At 47.9% G+C, this 20634-nt stretch overlaps 2 protein-coding genes across 2 annotated transcripts in view; both read left to right on the top strand.

The window, feature by feature from the left end:
- LOC119373863 (cytochrome P450 2C23) overlaps positions 1-19899 on the top strand; it is a 50855-nt gene extending 30956 nt beyond the window's left edge. Inside the window, exons 6-9 of the mRNA XM_049411069.1 lie at positions 4577-4779; positions 7945-8084; positions 13065-13255; positions 19517-19899. Of these exons, the coding sequence (XP_049267026.1) occupies positions 4577-4779; positions 7945-8084; positions 13065-13255; positions 19517-19644 (662 nt within the window). The 3' untranslated portion in view covers positions 19645-19899. The remainder of the gene's footprint in view (positions 1-4576; positions 4780-7944; positions 8085-13064; positions 13256-19516) is intronic.
- Positions 19752-20634, top strand: part of LOC119374878 (cytochrome P450 2D15-like) — a 92957-nt gene continuing 92074 nt past the window's right edge. Inside the window, exon 1 of the mRNA XM_049411068.1 lies at positions 19752-19837. Within this exon, the coding sequence (XP_049267025.1) occupies positions 19752-19837 (86 nt within the window). The remainder of the gene's footprint in view (positions 19838-20634) is intronic.

Raw genomic sequence — 20634 nt, 5'->3', positions numbered from 1 at the left:
GATAGGTTACGGCATCTAGCGGGAACAAGATGTACCAGGCAAGCAAAAAATTGTTATTGCAGACACATCGTGCGTTCTACTTCACTACTTCTGGTGTAGATGCCTTGCCGCGGCATAATTACGAATAAGTTACCTTTTCAATAAATTTTTTCCCTCTGAAACACTAGGCGAAAACAAACGTGTCCATGACACTATGGTTGCACGAAGTGTCACAAGATGGCAACACCATCGTCAACCCTTTGCGCATGCCGGGATACTGTACACGCTAAAAACCTCTCATGTTTTTGCCGCAGCGGTGATACAAACTTATCCAAATTAATTATAATTTAAATGCCGTTGTCATCACCATCTCATGATTTATTCAAACGCAAAGGTATCCGTTTACGTAAGTACGTAAACATTTACGTACGGGGAGCTAAAACTTTCCCAAAACATGTGTTCCGGTAACACGGTAATGTTAAAAAGTATACGTACAAGTTAAATGTCCCTATTAGCGTGCGTATCTCTCCGTTCAGTTTACAAAAAGTAGTTTCCTAACGCCAGCCCGCAAGAAAATGTGGCCCACGCATCGACCGATACAGGGTGCGTCCTGCAGGAAAGCAACGGTTGCACGCCGTGAGCAACCGTTGCTCTCCTGCAGGACGAACCATTGCCGTTCCTCCTTCTGTTGCTCTCTTCCAACCTAACACTAAACGGTTACTCCCCCAACTTTAGACATGTCAGCCATTTTGTTCCTAGTTGGTCTTTTTGGGGAGTAACAGTTGGTCTTTAGGACTAAAACCCGCCGTTACTCTCATTTTTTTCCATTTTTGGCATAGAGTGCATTATCGTCAAAAACCTTCACGGCCAAACGGCGTACATTAACGGCGACATGGCGACACAAACGGCGACATGGCGCCTACCTTCGATGATTAAGGGGGGGGGGCACCCTCCTGCCCCCTGTGCGCGCGCCTATGTAAATATGTTAATGGGGATTAAGTTGAGAAAAGAAAACGTTTAATTGGCCTTTTGAGTATTGAAATAAAATCTATTTAAAGGATCACTTGCACTTCGAAGCGCAGGAAATTGTCTACATCTTAGACTTGCGCACGTTACAAGTCTATTAGATTAGCCTGAAGTTGCCGTTGTCTTCAGATACATTTAGTGCTGCAAAAGGGTGAGGTACACACTGCTGAACATGACTTCTTCGCTCACTGCCAGATTTGTTGCACCCGTCCACACACGTCCGGTTTGCTTACGTGCTCTGGGCGAAAGAGATTGATAGAATGAAAAGCAAGAAATTAGATAAATGACGGTGTTTTCGAGGTGCCACTACATTGCCTGACAATTACAGGCCTACACTTGATCGCTAATTCCTGGAGATAACTGCTAAGCACTTGTACTAAGTCAAGTAGTAGCTGTGGTGCCATAGATGTCACAATACCTGCCGACCTCAAATAACGTATCTTTGTGATTTGCTCCCCTGTAGCGGAAACGCTAGCTGGCGTAGTGGTCAGCTTCCTCGCTGGTACTACGAGCGCCGCCGGTACCATCCACTGGCACCTGGTTAAGCACGCTATGGAACCTGACACACTGCAAGCGAGGGTGCGTATCACTGCATTCACAAGTCCTGCTGAAATGAAGCGCGTTGTATATTGTGGTCAGCGGCGAATGTCAACGCATAGTCTTTGCAACTAGTGCCTCTGTAAAAGCATTACTCAACTCATCGTGGACGGTAACCTCCTCGCCTTCAAGCTGAGGCAAACCACGAAGGCTAACCGGTCTACTGAGGCTAACAAGAATGATTTTCATAAATGCACTTTCTCTATCACTTAACATAATATGAAGTACAAGTAAAAGCGCTTTCTGTTGAATTATTTTCGTACTACTGTGCCGGGTAATATTCTAGCGCTTCGACGTCTCTACGTCCGGGGTTTCATTTCCGATGCCGGCAGCACAATTCGTGCGTCTTAAAGATCCTCCTGTGGTCAAAATAAATCCAGGTGTACTCACCTCGGTGTCTAAAACACTACAGCAATACCCTGCAGTTTTAGGACGTTTGATCGCATAGTTAGCTTCGTTTCTTTTTTGCTCTCGATGGATGGATAGTACACCGTGATCGTTCCCTTTACAACAAGGCCGCGTGCTGTGAGCCGCCAAGTTCAATTTTATTGCTTCCTAATATCTGGCCTAAAAAAATTCTGTATATTTTTCACTCGACAACGACCTAAAGGAGTTCATATTTTAACATTCTCCATTCTCCATCACTTCCAGCCTTGAAGAAGATAAGTTCACTTGTCGAAACGTCGGCTCGAGCCCCCACCCACTGTTTACGAATTTTTTTGTCGCAAGCTTCTATCTTCCACTTCCTGCCGTTTTTTGAACATTCTCCGTTTTAACTTCAGGCAACTTTACTTTATTGCTATTTTGTTTTTGTTCATTATCCCTTCTATTCTGTCGCGACTCCTGTAACCGCCTTTTCTTGATATTTTTCGTTCACGTCTTTAGTGCGACCCCTAAAACACAGGGGTAAATGTACGCTAGTACAGGCTTCGTAGGCTTAGTATATTCCACTGATTTCTTTATTTCTTAACAAAGGTCTTGTCTAGGCAGACCTGATGCCTTAAGGCAGCATGCGAGATTTTATTGCTCAGCTGCCAGCTAGTAAAAAATATCATTTGCTACGTGATTCCAGTTGTTATACAGGGTGTTTCAAGAAATGTGTCCAGTATTTTTTAAAAATCACAGAAAGGAGGTATCTGCGTGCTACCTGCGGCGTTACCTTTACTGTGGAAGAGGGCATTTTGAGATGCGAACTAACATTAATTACGGCAGTAATTATAGAAATTAAGAAAATTCACTTTTTAACCAGTGGAACTAAGTGGTCGAGTCAAATGGGCAAATCGAAGCCCTTCTTGAAAATAGCCCCTAGCCGCTTCGCACGGGGAGGGGGGAGGGGAGGGAGGAGGATAAGCGTTGCCACGAAACGAAGTATCTAGATCAACGGATGATAACGGCGCTCGCTTATCCTCCTCCCCCCCCCCCTCGTGCGAGGGAAACAGTGTCGTCACGGAGGGCGTTTCCGCAGTGAATGGCAGACGCGCTTTTTGGTGCGTAGGTTTCGGTATCGCCAGCAAAATGAGCCAGATTGCATCGCTCTGCGGTGATTACCAGTGGCCGCCTTTCAGAAATTTCAAAGCGGCTATGGGCTATTCTCAGGCAGGGCTTCCATTCGCCCATTTGACTCGACCACTTAGTTCCACTGGTTAAAAAGCTAATTTTCTTAATTTCTATAATTACTGCCGTAATTAATGTTTGTACGCATGTCAAAATGCCCTCTCCCACAGTAAAGGTAACGCCGCAGGTAGCACGCAGATTCCTTCTTTCTGTGATTTTTAAAAAATACTGGACACATTTCTTGAAACACCCTGTATAAAGTGTTTCACACTCGCCGCCATCGCTGCGAGTGGCGTCGGCTAACATTCCCGCGATTACCCTCACAGAAATACCCAATAGAGATGATGGATGAATGACAGCCATTATAGCCTAACTAATAGAGCATCGGACGCGTTATCCTGAGACAATTTGGAAAGTTATGTTGAAGAGCGCTGAAAAAAAAAGTCACAGTTTCGCCTCAACGGCGAAGCGAAGAATGCGATGGAAAGATATTGGAATGTCGCAGGAAGAATGGCGAGCACCTAGAAACTTGCTGCACGGTACTCAAGCACCAAAGACGCAGGAAAAGAAAACACACAATGCGAGTGTGAACTAACAACTGTCACACCTTGACACTTGCAGCGCACTGCTCAAACACAAAAAAGGAGGCATGAAAAGAACGCACAGATTTGCATAGGACGAGCGCGAACTGTTACAGTTGTTACTTCAACTCACCCGTACTTTGGCTCTGCTAGCTAGCAGAACACTCCGTTCGCAAACGTGGCCGCTGCAGCGAGCAAAGTGACCTTCGTGTGGTCTGTAGCTTCAACGCAAAGTTTGCGGTGAAAGTACAAGACGTACAAAACGCTTCCTCAAGAGATAATCGCGCGAGCACGGTTGACCACGCCCTGCATGTCAAAGTACAAGTCGAATGTGCACATCTGTCACGAATTCGGCTGGCTGCTGATGATGGACTGAGACAAGATTCGTCGAAGATCAAAACACATTTAATAAACAAAACACTTAGTACTTGAAAATATATAGATGTACAGAAATACAATCAAACAAACTCAAGCTGGAATAAACTACACAACTTAACTGCTCTACTTATAGTCTGGTGCTTTTGCTACGGGCCGAACTACTTGTTACAGATGACTTGGTTCGTTGCCAATGTCCAGTGGGTCGTCGTTCGCGTTCGCTCATGCTTGTGTTCAACGAGTCGCTCGTTGATCTTCAGGTCCAGTATGTACTCTGATGAGTCAGCAGTCGTCGCCTGTACAAGCAGGCCATTCGCTGCCCTGAATGCTAGGCCTGCTAGGCCTAACGTCGTCGTCGGGTCCTTCGCCCGGCATGGCGTTCCACCGCTGATGTGGCCCTCCGGGAACTGCCTTCGGTGGCTGCTTCAGAAGGGGGCTTGCGCCGGGTACGTCCTTACTTGCAGGGCCCGGTAGCTGCGTCGCCGAGGTGCCTTGCTCGAACGCCGTCGAGTACGCCGGGCACACCTCGGGACGCCCGCGTCATCAGCCGCAGACCCGAACGCTCGTCGCTTCCGTCGCCAGTGCGCAGGCTGGCGGTGCAACCTTCCGCTACCGAGTCCACCCAGACAATCCCAGCTCACTCCGCTTCGTGTTCTTTCACGGCTCGGTTCACGTTCCACGAGCTCTAGAATTTTTCACGCACGCGCTCGTGCCGACGCAAACACTTCTTCGTCGTCTTTCTGCCTCCGAGGGGCTCTTATAGGCACCCGTCACTGACCAGAGGGCGCGATGGAGCTCTTATCGAACGCCTGAGTGTTGAGGGCACCAGCCGCCAGGGATACCAAGAAAATGAAACGCTTGCTGGACACATCGACGCGCTCAAGTGTCTCCCTTCTGGGCGCCTCTTTCAACGAACGCTTCCTACGTGCGTTCGTAATCACCTCAGGGATGTTGCCACCGCCTTCAATGCAGCACAAACGCGTTTAGAACGCGCTCTTTTCAGGCTGTGCCAAGGCAGCAGAAACGCTACAAACGCGTTTCAAACTCACTGCATTGAGGCGATGGCAAGTCACGTTCAAGTCAAGGAGCGTTTCTGAACATAGAGGATGCGGAGGATAGACACTCGATTTTGCTGCGTCCACTCGCTAGGCTGTGTTTTCTGGCGCTACCATCGTATCTCGGAAACTGCATTGCAGGGTGCCTATACCCTTGTCACACGGGTAAGCTTAACCGCTGTTATACCCAACTGCAGTTAGCGGACGTAACCACAGTTACCGCAAACCAGACAGAGGCGCTGTCACACCTGTCTGGTTGCTTTTTCCGAGAAAAAACAAACACGCGCGAAACACGCCAAATATTAAATAGACGCGCGCTTGTGCGCCTCTACCGCTTCCAACCGTTCTTTAGTTGATACATGGCTGCGTTCATGCAACACCGCTATAACATCGCCTTTTACAGGGCCTCACGCTCGATTATGGACGCGTAAGCAGCGTGTTTTGATGCGCGTCTATCAAATAGCGTGAAGCCCTGTTCAATGAACGAACGCAGCCGTGTATCAATCTCGTGAAATGCAACTAGATTTTGCAGCACGGACAAACTTGTACCTCAAAGCCGGTAATTTATCTTCCCAAATGTGTATCAACGCCTCCATCGTCGCAACGGTCCAGTTGACACGCTTTTGGCTCGATATGTCGTTGGGAGCCGAGCTGCTCGCGTCCGACATGGGGGCCGCCATGTTGTCAGTTTACGGCGCTAACAGGGGTTGCCTACCTCCGTTTACGAAAACGGTCGTTAGCGGTTTAACTGCAGTTAGGGTTGTCGTGTGACAAGGTACGACGGCCGTTAGACTTAACGGCCGTCGTACTTAACTGTGGTTAGACTACCCGTGTGACAAGGGTATTACTCGTGACAACATCCCATCTCCGGCGAAACACTACACAGCTTTAGAACTGGGTACCCGAGAAATTTGCGAGCTGCCAGGACGCATGCGCAGAACGCAAGCCTCTCGGACTCTTGCGCCCGCGTTGCCCCAAGACCCTGCAGCGCCTTCCTTTGGGAGGCAAACAAAACCGCAGAGCGCGCGACCTCAAGAGAAGAATGTAAAGACGGCACTTGGCAGTAGCACTTGAAGCCACGCCTCGCGTTCCCTGCGGGCGTCGATTCTGGTCACTAAGGTAAAACTTCATTTGGCTCTAGTTGGTACTTATTACTGAGGCTAAAATTACAGCGCAGACGCACTTCTTTGTCCTTCTTACTTCTTCTTTACTTCGTTGTCCCTGCACCCATCTGAATATGATGTCTTGTCTTCGCCTATCTAATACACTATCATCCTTTTTACACAATTTGGTTTAGAGCTATTGTGTGCGCATGTGCGTTAAGTTTGCCTTGGGCTAAATATACATTATCGTATGAATGAATAAAGCAGTTTTAGTGAATGCTTGTGTCGTACGTTTCTTTTCTTCGTGGGTACCTCGTGCATTAGTGCTGTAATTTTAGCATCACGATTGTGGTCGCGGTGTAGCATGCACAGTGTGATTTTGGTTCAGCGGTCCAGTTTCTCTTCCTCCTCTAGCATAAGTGTACAAGGGTCAAAGCGTTCCCACTAGCTCGCGCCACTACGAGCCACGGGACGCTCTTCTTTTTCTCTGGCCGACTGGCCACGACAGGCGTGGCGCTGTAACCCCAAAATGGAAAACTAGCGTGGGTCGCCAGCGATACGACGTAAACGCAGCGCGGGCAGCGATGCAGCATGGCTCACGCCTCGCATAATTTTAATTTTGCCACGCGTGGCGTCCCGTGCGTTTCACACAGCACAGCGTGCGTTTGCATTCTGCCGTTAGTATCCTAGAGAATGGATGAGACAAGGAGTAAGTGTCAAGGCAGGGAGCTGTAGAGCGAGGGGCCGCAGGTTCGAAACCCCGGTCCAGCGCTTCGAAATTTTTTGTTCTTCTGAATTATTTTTTGTGGCTTTTACTTATATGTACATATACATATCCGGGACATGAAGGCGACGGCAAACGTCCGTCGAGGATGTCGGTATAATGCTATCGCAATAAAACGTTGGTAGTAGAAGGACAGCACTTACTGTCCACGTTTTTTCAGTGCGCTGCAACCTAATTTACAAAAGATGAACGCCCGCCAACTAGCCCAACCCGCCATCTTGCTGCAATATATCCTAAGGTAATTTGCTCCCTCCTTACCGCGGGAAGGTGCTAAGCGAATCATCTATGAGTTACGGATTTTGGTGGCGGCGGTGGCGTAGTTCGCAAAAGATCCGGCGCCGGCTACTCTACAGGAACGCGGGTGTACAAAAATAGGCTCTTGATGGGGCGCCTGTCATTTGCGTATTTGTATGCGCTGTTTCCAGGTAACTCGTGCTCTCCCGATCACGCGCTTGTCGGCAGTCAGCTGTGCCTTATATGGAAACCTCATCTTTTATCGAGGTCACTTGGTATTTCACGTTGTCGCATTCAATTGTTGCATTTCATTGTTTCACGCGAGGCTGTAGTTGTTTTCTGTAACAAAAGAAGTGTGGCGCTGCTGAGCATGTAGGTGAAGCTCCGATGCCGGCATGGAGCAAAGAAAAGGTTAGGAGGGAGCATTGCGCAATGAGGCTGGAAAGAAAGAACAGCAGACACTGCGTACGCCAACGTCATTTGCTCCATTTCCCTGAGAGGGAAAGGCTCCTATTTTTTTGCGCACTTCAATTTCTTTCTGTGTGTTTCATAAATACTACCCTCACGAGACAACAAGTAATATCCCCTATAGCTTCGTTGGCTTCATTCTCTGTTAAATGCATGATGAGTATGACTTCTTTTTCATACTTGCACAGGTGCAGCGAGAAATTGATGAAGTGATCGGCCGAGACCGGCGACCAACGTGGGAGGACCGACTGCGCATGCCCTTCACCATGGCCAGCGTGTGGGAGATGGACCGCTGGAAAACAAGCACGCCGCTAGGCGTACCAAGAGAGTGAGCGACTCACTACACGAGCGAATGGAGAGGGGACCTCCGGATGTCCTGATACCCGCTCCTTAAATCCGTTCATGTGCGCCCTTTCGAATGCTAACGCCACAGGCATCCGGCTTCCCACAAGCTCAGCCCCTTTGCAAAAGTTCTGCTGCCGCCCCTGCTGATATAGCCAACCTGTCTATACGCAGTTCAAGGGACACTAGAGGCAAATTACGGCACACTTCGCGCGTTGTTGGGATCAATTTTGTGCAAAGCAGTCAGCGAGTAGCTCCCTATGCCACATAGTTTCTGCTCTGAGTCAAGTGTTACAAGGTCGGACGGACATCTTTCTGTAAATTTAGTAGTTGATGGCATATCTGGAGCTCACCAGCCACGCTGACTGCAGTGGTTTCTAAAGGTTTGCTTGTGGTACGACGTAAAGTGGGCGTACACGTTACAGCAAAGATGTCGCCATTATCCAAACGAAGTGCACGCTACGGCGCGATGATGCCTATATAATAACTAGCAGCTAGTTGGCGTGCCCTTCCGGGGTCGAGCAATGCAACACTACATCGTGCGGAGTCATTGAAGTATTCATGTTAGGCTATTTACATTGTTATTCAAACGCATAGCCAACACCGAAGCACAATTGAGGCTCGTCCGACAGGAGGGCAGTATAGGGTCTTTCTCGTAACCAGTTTCGAGCGCTGTTGTTTCTCTAGGTAAAGTATTTGGCTGCCACGAAGAATGGTTGAGCTCGATTCGGACTGCCACCATCATTTTAAGTGCGAAGCATTTCTTAGCAAACCAAAGATCTATCTATCTATCTATCTATCTATCTATCTATCTATCTATCTATCTATCTATCTATCTATCTATCTATCTATCTATCTATCTATCTATCTATCTATCTATCTAGACGCATACGTCTGGGTGCTCTCATGGTAACAGACATTGGTAATTATAAACGCGAGAGCATTAAGAAACACCGACATCGGCAGCGTTGACACGATGAATACAAAGAAGAAAAAAGTGACAGTTTCGCCGCAATGATGAAGCAATGAATGCGATAGAAACAAATTGGAATATAACGCGACGAACGGAAAGCAGCTCGAAATTCCAGCGCGTCGCTCAAGCTCAAAGGACTGCACGAAACGAACGCACAGGTATACACAGGACGAGCACGAACGAACTACTGTCACAGTTGTTACTTCTGTTTGAACAGCGCGCTCTTTTCGCAAACGCGGCCGTTGCAGCGAGCGAAGTGACCTTCGTACACTCTGTGACTTCAGCGCGGACATCGCGGTGCAAGCACAAGACATACAAACCATCATACTCACAAGATAAGCGAACGCGCAGGCAACAACGCCCTGTAGAGCAAAGTGCATCTGGCGTGGCAGGAGGCACGCGCGCATCGCAAGCAAGCTGAGGCGACGACATTTAAACGTGCCCCTCGTGCCATCTCGCTTGTGACCAATAAAGCACGCTGAAGTAAATGGTGCTGGTGCATATAAACAGCTCGCCGTTATGTTAATATATATATATATATATATATATATATATATATATATATATATATATATATATATATATATATATATATATATATATATATATATATATGCACGGCACATGACACGGTGACGGCGAAAACTAGCCGAGAGTGTCCATAGAGTTGCTGTCGCAATAACAAGGATGCCAGCAGCAATCGGACTCAAGCACTGTGCGTGGCAGTCAGGTATTCTACCACAGACACGCCAATTCTTGAAAGTTCTTTTGAAAAATGCCCTATGCAGGCGTAATACAGAGTTTGAGAAATGGAAACCCAAAGAGCTTGAGGACCCAAGAAAGTCGCGACGAAGTATGACCCGTGTCCCGCAGAATCTTGCTTCCCCACGTGTGCCGCCCCGTGCGTTTGACCAAATTCTCAAACTCTGCTGATCCTTCGAACGCAAGAGAAGCCTACGCAACGCGGCACTTCTCAAACTCTCTAATGTCGGTGTAACGTCAATTGTGCTTGCAGTGCAGGCTGGCTGATCTTATGACGATGCAGTAAGCATCACATATGTACTCCTATGACACAGGCGTCATATCGGGTTAACATCAACAGTGGTTCCAGTGTTGACTGCGCTTTTATACCAGTCTAACAAACATTACATTTGTATTCCTATAATTCAGCAAGCTATATACAAGCGTTGCTTGAACCAGAAGAATACGCTAACGAATGATATGCACACAATCACACCGTAGCGTGCACTTTGTTTCGATACTATTGACGTGTGCTCTACGTAAGTGTAGACCTTACGTCCGACCATAAGTTACCCTTTAAACGCCAGTTCCCGTTAAGTCCACGATGCGGACACAACTACTGCACCTAAACAAGCACGTTGATCCGCATCGTACCATTGGCTCAAAGGCAAAAAATGCAGCCTAGACTCGCCGACTGCTTCGCATGAAACCGATTTCCATAGGGCGTGGGATCTGCTGAATTTTTTTAATGCGAAGCATTTCGCTGAGAGCCAAAGGTACTCGGACTGTGTTCTGTATCTATCTATCTATCTATCTATCTATCTATCTATCTATCTATCTATCTATCTATCTATCTATCTATCTATCTATCTATCTATCTATCTATCTATCTATCTATCTATCTATCTATCTATCTATCTATCTATCTATCTATCTATCTATCTATTGTGCCGCCTACGCCTGGGTGCTCTCCTGGTCGTCATCTCAACGTTATGCATACCAAAATTGACATAGGAGGATATGAGTATATGCAGGAATAGGATTGGCAGTCCGACCACGTGAATAACATGTCACTAAGGTAACAGCTATGGGCTTGCTGAAGTAGCATGCCACAGGTTCATGCATGTCACGCTTGTCATATACGTCACGAAATCCTTTCCCTCAATCACGTGTGCGCATTCCCGCATACACCGGCCATTGGTGTGCTGTTATGCGCTCTAGGTAAAACCAAAGAACAGCGCTCATAGGCACTGAATGTTGCAGACGACCGCAATAATGTTTGGTGGGGTCTTACGTTTCAATAGGTGTACGGTATTGTTGTGAGGAAGCCCGTAGCGAGGAACTCCTGACTATTTTCGACAACCCGGGTTGCACCTACTTAAGCACAAGGGAGTTGTTTCAATTGCATCTTCATGGAAATGCAACCGCCGTGGTCGGGAATCGAAGCCACGCCCTCGAACTTAGCAGCGTGGTATTTTATGTGTTAGCTGCCATGACGAGTAGTTGTATAATACAGTTCTGCTTGAGTTAAGCAAAGGAAATACAGTTTGCTTGTTATCGTTGGCGAGTTTAATGAAGCAGATATACGCTGACAAACGAACTGCAACGATCCTCTTCCCACACTTACGCGGTGCAGACCACTCATGATGTGCGCGTATCTATACAATTTACACAAAGACGCGAATCCACACCTGCAATTAGCCCTAGGCTCAAAGACAAATATGTACCACAGGCAGCTCCGTGTTGACTCCTTCGCTATCAAATCGATTCCCACAGTACGTGGGATCTGTCCTAAATTTTATTTGCGTGCATCGAGATGTTTCGATCACCGAAAACGTCGCCGATGATACCGGCAACGGCTTTTCTGTGGCACACGCTCTTTAGAATTATCGCGTTATGATTTCTATCTCAGGATTTTTACTCACGGACAACGCCGATTTTTTGATCATAAGCCAACGATGCCGACGCCGACGCCGCAATTTTTGTGAGATGAGAGATTTGACGCTATCGCGACAAAATTCCGCAGATCCCACGCACTGTTAGCATTGATGTAGTCCGAAGCAGTCAGCAAGGAGCTGCATACATCGCATTATTTGTCTTTGAGGACACGATGTCAATCATGTCATGACATGCAGTACACTATCACATGTCGGTCGTGCATGCATGTGCCCGCCGGTGTATACCATGCCAAAGAAACGTATATTCTGGTGTATTCATGCATTTCCTGTCATTTATGTTCCTCACGCACTCATGTTACGCCACACCAATTTTCGTATATATATCTGACTAGCCAAACGGCTTCAAGCTCACCTTGAGCGCGGCATGTAAGTCATGTCGTACATGACATGCATGTCACGATTGTTATGTTACGATCTGTCGCTTATGTTTCTCATGCAGTGATATAAGGCCACCCCAATTTTGGTATATATATCAAGGTATATATATAACGGCCGGAGAAGGCACTGTGAACGTGGTATGTAAATCCTGGCGTACATGACACGAATTGCGTGATTTTTATGTTACAATCTTTCATATATGTTCATCATAATCGTGTCGCGCCGTGCACAATTTAGGTACTTATGCAGCTTGCGAAATGCCCTGGAGCGCACCATGGGCGTATAATGTAAGTGAAGCCATACACGAAATGCATGTCATGATTTTTATGTGACAACCTTGGGTTTTACAAACCTGCGCACGTTAGCGAGCACGTAATGGCGGTAAAACTAACGTCTATGCTCTGGCGTGAATGCCGACGTTAATTAAAGACCTTGAGCTACCCGTGTACTCGGCTTAACTGTTAAGCCCAGTTAATATAACTATTGCCCTCTTCATGTCGTTTGGTGTTAAAAAAAAGAACTATCAGCGACGATTTAGATATCCAATGATAACAACTTAATTTCACTCAACCAGAACACTGTTTCATCAAACTTGCATCCTGTTCCCCGATACCCACCTGTCCGTCTGCGGAAAATATTGCCCTCTACACAAAAGAATAAGGTTCGCCGGAGGTTTCTGACTTTTCTGTGCACCGTTCCCTTACCTGCGTCAGTCTAGTGGTCTTCTTCGGGCATAAAATCTATCGTTGATATCCACTGTTCGTCATCTCTAAACGAAGTAAGTTAAGTAGGATAATACCAGGCGATTAAGCAATGCCTTCGCAATGAAGCCAGGCTCTGCACAAGCAAATTGTGCCGATTACACTCATGGTGTTCCTTTTGATGCTTTTATCTTGCATCTACCATGTTAATACAGAGCCTCTGAAGACGCCGTCGTGGATGACTTCTTCATTCCGAAAGGCACAGTGATCATGGCCAACTTCTGGGCCGCGCACTTCGACCCCAAGGTTTGGAGGGACCCTCACAAGTTTGACCCCACTCGTTTCTTGAACGAGGACGGAACACTCATGGCGCGCAAACCTGAATGCCTCCTGCCATTTTCCGTAGGTAAGCAATGCTGAACTAACGGTGAGCTGCTTAAACGTTCCTCGTGGGCACGTCTAAGTTCGCGTCGAAGTAGTGAGCATCCATCCTGCCTATATAGATTCCATTCCGTAAAAACCAAAAAACTAGAAAAAGCGAAGCACGTAAAGAATTCATCACTTCATCCTCGCGCTTTTATAATGTGTTTATCTTCTAATATGCACTATCAAATGAGTTTTTCAATTCAGGCAGTCTCTTTACTCACAAGACCAACCGCCATATTGTTCATTCGCATATAGGTTCTCGAAAACTGTATGCTGGCTACTTTCCTATCAAGACTGCTAAGCCACTGTGGTGATGATAATGAACATATTATTTCATGACGGCCAGCGCAAACAGAATAAGAACGAGAAAAAGAAACCACTACACAGGCGCTGTCTAATAACTGAATTTTGATTAGAAAAAACACCAAGGATATATATGGTAAGAAGCATTAACAACAAACCTGTGCTCCCCCACCCAGCGTACTGGTAAAATACAGTGAGCTGCAAGTCGTCATACTCATCGACCTTTTAGTTATAACGCGCCGATCTCCGTCGGTGTGATGTAAGGAAAACCACTTCCTCATCAATCAGAGCAATAGACGGCCAGCACACGCACGTGTCTTTCTTTTTTATCATTTCGACCGCTTCCGCGATTTCCCGGATACGCTGGCTCTTGTGCCTGGTCACCACGACCGCCTTACTGAATTCAGGTGCGAAGTCCGACTGTCTACAACGCAGGACAAGGTGTGAAGACGGCCCACCCTTCAAGGAGCTAGCATGCTGTCTCAAGCGGACGTTGAGACGCCTCCCCGTCTGTTCTATGTAGGAGCTCTCACATGAGAAGGGCATGGTGTACACAGCGCAGCAGGCTCAGTCAACGTACGGTGTAGAGTGTCTCATGGAACACTCACCGTCAGAAGAAGCCACCCCTCTTTTACAGCGAAAGCTGTTATGAGATCATTTCACCGGCCGTTTTTGGCGCCGTAGTTGTCCGCCGCCGCCGCCGCCGGTGTCCGTAACCAGTATCGCTCGAAATAAGAAAAAAAACGAAATAAAAAAAAATTCCAGGATGGGAACGAGGTTCGAACCTGGTCCCTCTGCGTGGGCGCCCAGTATTCAACCTCTGAGCCATGCTGGTTTTTTTTTTCTTGTGCTTGAAACTGCTTTGCAAAAAGGTCCTATACAGGCTTCATATCGGGAAGGAACCACATTATCATATGCAATATAGCGTGGCAGGAGAGTAAAATAAGCACCAAGCGTCGCACAACGCGAATTCTGTAACCAGGCGTCACACAATGCGAATTGCGCAACGAATAGGTTGTTGAATGCTTCCAACCCATTACAAAGGGCTCTGCCATAATTCTTCATCGTCATCAGGCACATCATCAACAAAGAGCGCATAATGCCTTATATGCGTTTAGCAGGTACCAACGCTCTCCGTAGAATGACGAAAAATGGCACAGTGCCTGCTGCCCTACTTCTCAAAAATTACAATGATTTATAGCGTAGTGGGTTCCTCGCAAGTGCACTTGTATTGGTTGCCAAGGAAGCCCGTAAGCGCATGATCCATTTCCTCGGGGTCTTCGCCCCCCCCCCCGGCTCTCTCCCACGTCAACGTATATTATACAGCATGACGGGAGAGGGAAATAGCGACCGGGCGTCATCCAATGCAAATTACATAACTGGTGGGCCGTTTAAAGATTCCAACCCATTATAAAGGGCTGAGCCATAATTCTTCATCGTCATCAGTCGTCGCGTCAACAAAATGCACATAATGCCTTACAGACGTGTAGCCGGTGCCTCGCTTCTCCGCCGAATGACGAATAATGGCTTAGTAGGTGATTCCCAACTTCACAACAATTGTGATTTATGGCGTAGTGGGTACCTTTCTGGTGTACTTGTATTGTAGCCCCAAGAGAGCTTGACGGACTCTAGAAACGCCGCTTTTCCAGCTTTCGCTGTGACTGTGCTGCGGTTTCAGCGCAGGCCTGGCGTTTTAACACGAAAGTGTTTTATGCCGTGGTCCACCAAGATTTCAGTGACGTATTTCCGTCACGGAAATGACGTCGCAAAAATTTACACGATCAGATAGCAAAGAAAAAAAGTTCCGTCAACGCGCGTCGAACCCACCACCGCTCGGTCAGTAACAACAGATGCCGGGAGCGCTATCCACTGCGCCATGGTCACAGACTCTAACGGCTTAACAAACGCGCCTGTTATATCTACCACTCTCCCTGTCCACGGGGTGGTGGTGTCCTCTGGGAGCGGTAAAGTAATTCGTCATTTCTTTGGCCTCCGCGATTAGCACGTGCAACGCGTTACACGTCCGTCCCATTCGGCGCGTTTTCAAAAGAAGTTTGCCAATGCCTTAACACACCGCGAGGTGGCGACCTTAGTCCAAGCGTCGTAAAAGCGTCGGCCTCGCTCACAGCATCAAGCTCATACAAACCGAAAATAGCTCTGCGACGTGCGCCTGCCTCATCTGGCTCATCTGGCTGTAACACCGCGTTCCCCGCCCGAGAGATATCGCGGCCTGGCTATCGGGGCGGCACAACGCGCTTTGCGTTTCCCTCTAGTCCGGCCGTGGCGTTCAATCACATTTTAACATGCCACGGGATGGCGACCGAGTTCTGCGTCCAATATGCGACGCTCTTCTGGCTATCACACCTCGTTCTCTGAAGACGCTTTCACCGTTAACTACTACAGCTACCACGAGGGTTTGTTTAATCATTTACCATGGACGTTAGTCGTCCGCATGGTGATGCACCACCAATCATCAAAGTGGGTGCATCCACGTTAAACTGTCCTATAGCTGCCAAACATCAATATACATTGTGCAAACTCTCTTATATCAATGCACAGTAAACATTCAGTTACTTCTGCAAGGGCACGCTTTACTTTCGTGTTATTCCGATTCCTATGACGGAGGGATCAACCATCTTTTTGCACCCTTCTGTCAATGGAGGCGCACACACTCCCCAGCTACCTGCCGGCATGGAAGACGACATTGACGTCGTAATGACCGGCCACCTTCTTCAGGCGGTGGGAACAGAGAGCAAATAGGGAATGACAGCAATTTTGCGAAGCCTTTCCGGGGCAAGGCTGCTGCAGCTGCAGCCACACCATTCTTTTGCTCCGGCTTCAAGCGGTCCAACAATCGCTTCGAACTAGACCAAAGAGCCAAGCGAGGGAAACCGGCCGCTTCTAATCTCTTCATCTGACACATGAAGCTTTCGCGCATAGCATGCGCACAGGAATTCTTAACAGCTGTAGAAAGGCACGCCATGGTCAACCCATTCTTGCCCAATTTTCGAATGAGCGCACCTATAACTTAGAAGTCATTTTACAGAACGGGGTTGGTACGACCTACAAACGTGTGTCGCTTGGAATCGAATGGATAGATCAAGGAATTGCAAAACGTCGTTCATTGAAACTTCTGAAGTGAAGGTTAGGCCCCAGACCCTTTGTTTGAATAATATTCCGACATCAGTCATTGAACGAGTAAAATTTCTCTAACCTACAAACACAAGCTAATCATCAACATACCTAAACACATGACTGGCAATGCCTTCTAGGTCATATTGTAGGGCTCCGTCCACTTTCGCTAGAAAAATACTACTCAGTACACGGACGACTCTTGAATCGATACACACTCCCGACTTTATTTGCCGAATATTTAAGAACTCAGGGCGTGCCCGATAGTGCGGAGCTACAGTTGGCTTTCGAGAAGCTCTGTTGGCCCGATTCGCTCTCACTCTGGTAGTGTACAACTCATTTATGATGTAAGGGTGCGCGGTGGCGAAGCATGAAAAGACACGCATATTGAAGACCATTGCACTTGTGGAACGGAGAACACCCTATTCTCGCCCATTCTAGTTAACGTGTCGCTAACAAGCCACATCTTAAAAAACTTATATGGAAATATTAGGCGTCGGTGGCAACATAAACATGCGCAGCTGAGTTCACACAACACGTTATACCCATCAAAGACGAGCAGTGCTGCTCAGCTGAGCCGGTCATTGTTAGATCCGCCCATTTGACCTATGTAAATATAAGCACAACCTGGGAGGCGAAAGTCACAAAAAGTTTTGCATGCCTTTTAAGTTCACAGTCTGACTGACAGTTTCAATCAGCACAGTAACTGCAAATATACACATTCAAAAGCAAGGAAAGTAAGAGAGCTGAAAGGGCCACTAAAACACCAACAGACGCTCGCCTGCTCCTCTCGTGACTGTACTCTGTCGACAACAGCCGCCGTGACGTCATCTGTATGATTAGGTGACGTCGCGAGCAAGAGTCAGTGGGCGAACAAGAGCCTGTTTTCTGCTAGCAGATGCGCGCGATTCTTGCGTGTCCACCTCGAACGCTGAGGAAGGGCACTCGGAGAGGTGGACAGACGAGCTGACGAACGCAGCCTGGAGAAGGAAAGAGCGAAACGAGAAAGCGCGTGCAACTCCGCCAGCGTTCGCTGTAAACTCGTGCACAGCTGCAACGCCACAACTAAATTTCGACCTCTGGGTGGTTTAGGGGCCCTTGGAAGGCAGAACTCCTTTGGAAGACGCTCGACTGCCATCCACTCGTACACGTGGTCCGCCAGAATGACGCATTGTTCTCTTCATTTCTTATTAGGCTAGGCCAGGGCCTCATGCTGACCAACTAGGACGTCGTATTGATTGAGACCCGCTTTGTGACACGTGAAGCAGCCGCCGCTAAGTGCCCAGATAACATACGGCTATACTATAGCAATGTGGACGTCGACCGCTATCGCACACACTGCCTCGATGCTGCGGACACCGTATTATGTAATCCCGCATGCGAAAACATAACTGGGTATACGAAGGAGCAGGTACACACGGATGCCCAGACCAAGGTGACCAAGATGAACGCAAGCGACGTAGGTGGCCTGCCGGCCTCAATTTGCCTGAACATCGGTAAGCTGGCCATGATCACGGCCAACATCGACGTGAGCGACGGCCTCGTCATTAAAAACATGGGCATCTTATCGTACATCGAGCGTGAAGAACACGGCAACCTCGTGTGACTGCGGCTTGAATTTCCAATGTCCACGATATGCACTGTCGTCCCAGCCTGCACGAAGCACATCACAACCGCACACGCCTCAATAGAATTGAAATAGGTGCCCATGGTAATGGGAATCACTACAACGCCGATATACGCCAGGAAAATATCTCGTGTAAGAGGACATGGTTTCCCCTTGCGCAAGCAAACGCCATAACTATATGTAAATGACAAATGGCAACATACGCCCAGACAGTCTACGAATACGATAAGCGTCAGCCAGTGAAGTTAGTCTACGTAGCACTTTCCAGGGCTACCAGCCTCGACGGCCTATACCTCACCAACGCAAAATCTTACAAAGGTTTCCACATGTCGCCGGCTCTATCGACAAAAGTTCTGTCGACATGACACGGCTGGCAAACAGGCCTCTAGGCATTGTCTCGGACCGGGAGACCACCTTCATTCGATGCCCACAATCACAACTATCACCTCACGCTCGCCGCTCTCAACGTACAGTTTGTCCACGACCACGTGCACGACCTCGAAAAGACGCTCTGCACATAGAAACTGGCGTGTTAGCACTTTATGGAACCTGATGCGATGAGCCCACTGCGTCATCCACAGCAAGAGGCTTCATTGCAGGTGCGGAGGCGTGGTAACATACGAGAACACGGCGACGTGCAACTTCAACGTAGGCCACATCCCACCTCGCCTACTGCCAGACACAGAACACAAGCAGCGGAATCGGCGAGGTCTGCGTTGCGCACATCAGTTACAATTGTGTTGTTATTACCCATGCTGCTGTTTGCATCGTTGCGCAACTGTAAACAACTGGTTATGTAACACATGTGCAACTCTTCAACATATCTGTGTGCTAATATAATTTGCACGTATCTTTAGCGTCATTTAGTAACGTTTTGCTCAATGTAAAAAATTACGACACAGTCACCTTCCTGCCGCATGCCTCGCATAAAATCGATTTCCATAGGTACGTGGGATCTGCCGAATTTTTTTTTTTCACTTGCGTGTGTAATTGTTCTATTTTTGCTCCGCTCAAATACTAGTGAGCACAGCGTGAACAGCCTATAGGGTGAGTTATGAAGCAGGAAGAACAGCCGCTGGTGTAAGAATTGGCAAGAGGCAAGCTTTCTCTCTCTTTCTATCTGCGTGTTCACGATTCAGCTGACTATGCTCTTCTTGCTTACATATCACATTTTTACAGGTCAACGCAGCTGCCCAGGTGAGACCCTGGCCACTGTAGAAACCTTCCTGGGCGTCACATCACTCCTCCAACGATTCCGCGTTCTGCCCGCTGGCAAGATGCCTTTCGACATCAACAGTCCTCCATAATGTCTGCTGACGTACGACACCTCAAGCTGCAATTCCTGGACCGGGGCCTGGGTCTCTAAACGCTGAAGGTAGCGAGGGTCGGTCACGAGAAAGATATCTGGGGGATGATGGTGCAACAGAGACGACTGGACACAGTGTTCCAGCCTGAGCAACGAAAGAAAAAGGACGTTGAGAAGGATAAAACTCAAAACGGGTGGGTATAGCGTCAAATCGCGTTTTCTTACGTATAGTTTCTGCCTTGCATTTTGTTGCGTTTTCCCGCTGTCTTATAATATCAAATAAATATTGACTATTGATTAGGCTCAGGCATTCTTGTATTGTCTAATTTTACTTTAGGCCTTGCGTATACAAATACTACGAAGTTATGCAACGTCGAGCGTCCAAGAAAAAAAGCGCCAGGCCTGCGCGCAACGCGCCGCACATTCACATCGTAAGATTGAGATGCGGTTTACAACGCCCTGTAAGTTTCTTTAAAGCATGTACAGCGGTGAGCACTCTTAGGGTGAACACGCGAGCGCGTGGCCGACGGCTCTGTCGGTGCCGCGTAACGGTCATCGGTGGAAACATTGCGCATGCGCATCATGCGTTCTACGAAATACTCTTTCCACCGCGCGCACGCAAGCGTATCCCCGACAAGCATATCTATGACGCAGTGCGCGTGGTGGAAAGAGTGTATCGCAAAGCACATGCTGCGCATGTGCAATGTTTCCAACGATGGCTGTTACGCGGCGCGGATAGTGCCGTCGGCCACGCGCTCGCGTGTTCACCCTAACAGTGCTCACCGCTGTACGCACGTTCAGCGGCGAAGTACGCGCGATGCCATAAATTATTATCCTTTAGTGAAGTACGCACTGCGTCATAATACATCATTTTGCGATTTAGCGAAGCACCCATTACGCATCTGTAACACAATGCGCACACTTGCGTATCTGCATGCTTTGTTGATGCTGTGGCTGATGATGGTAAGAATAACGATTTGTAGCTAAGCCC

This window comes from Rhipicephalus sanguineus, chromosome 11 (genome assembly GCF_013339695.2).
Source record: "Rhipicephalus sanguineus isolate Rsan-2018 chromosome 11, BIME_Rsan_1.4, whole genome shotgun sequence".
NCBI lineage: Eukaryota > Metazoa > Arthropoda > Arachnida > Ixodida > Ixodidae > Rhipicephalus > Rhipicephalus sanguineus.
Note: the sequence above shows the minus strand (reverse complement) of the source record. Positions and strands in the feature narration are given on the sequence as shown.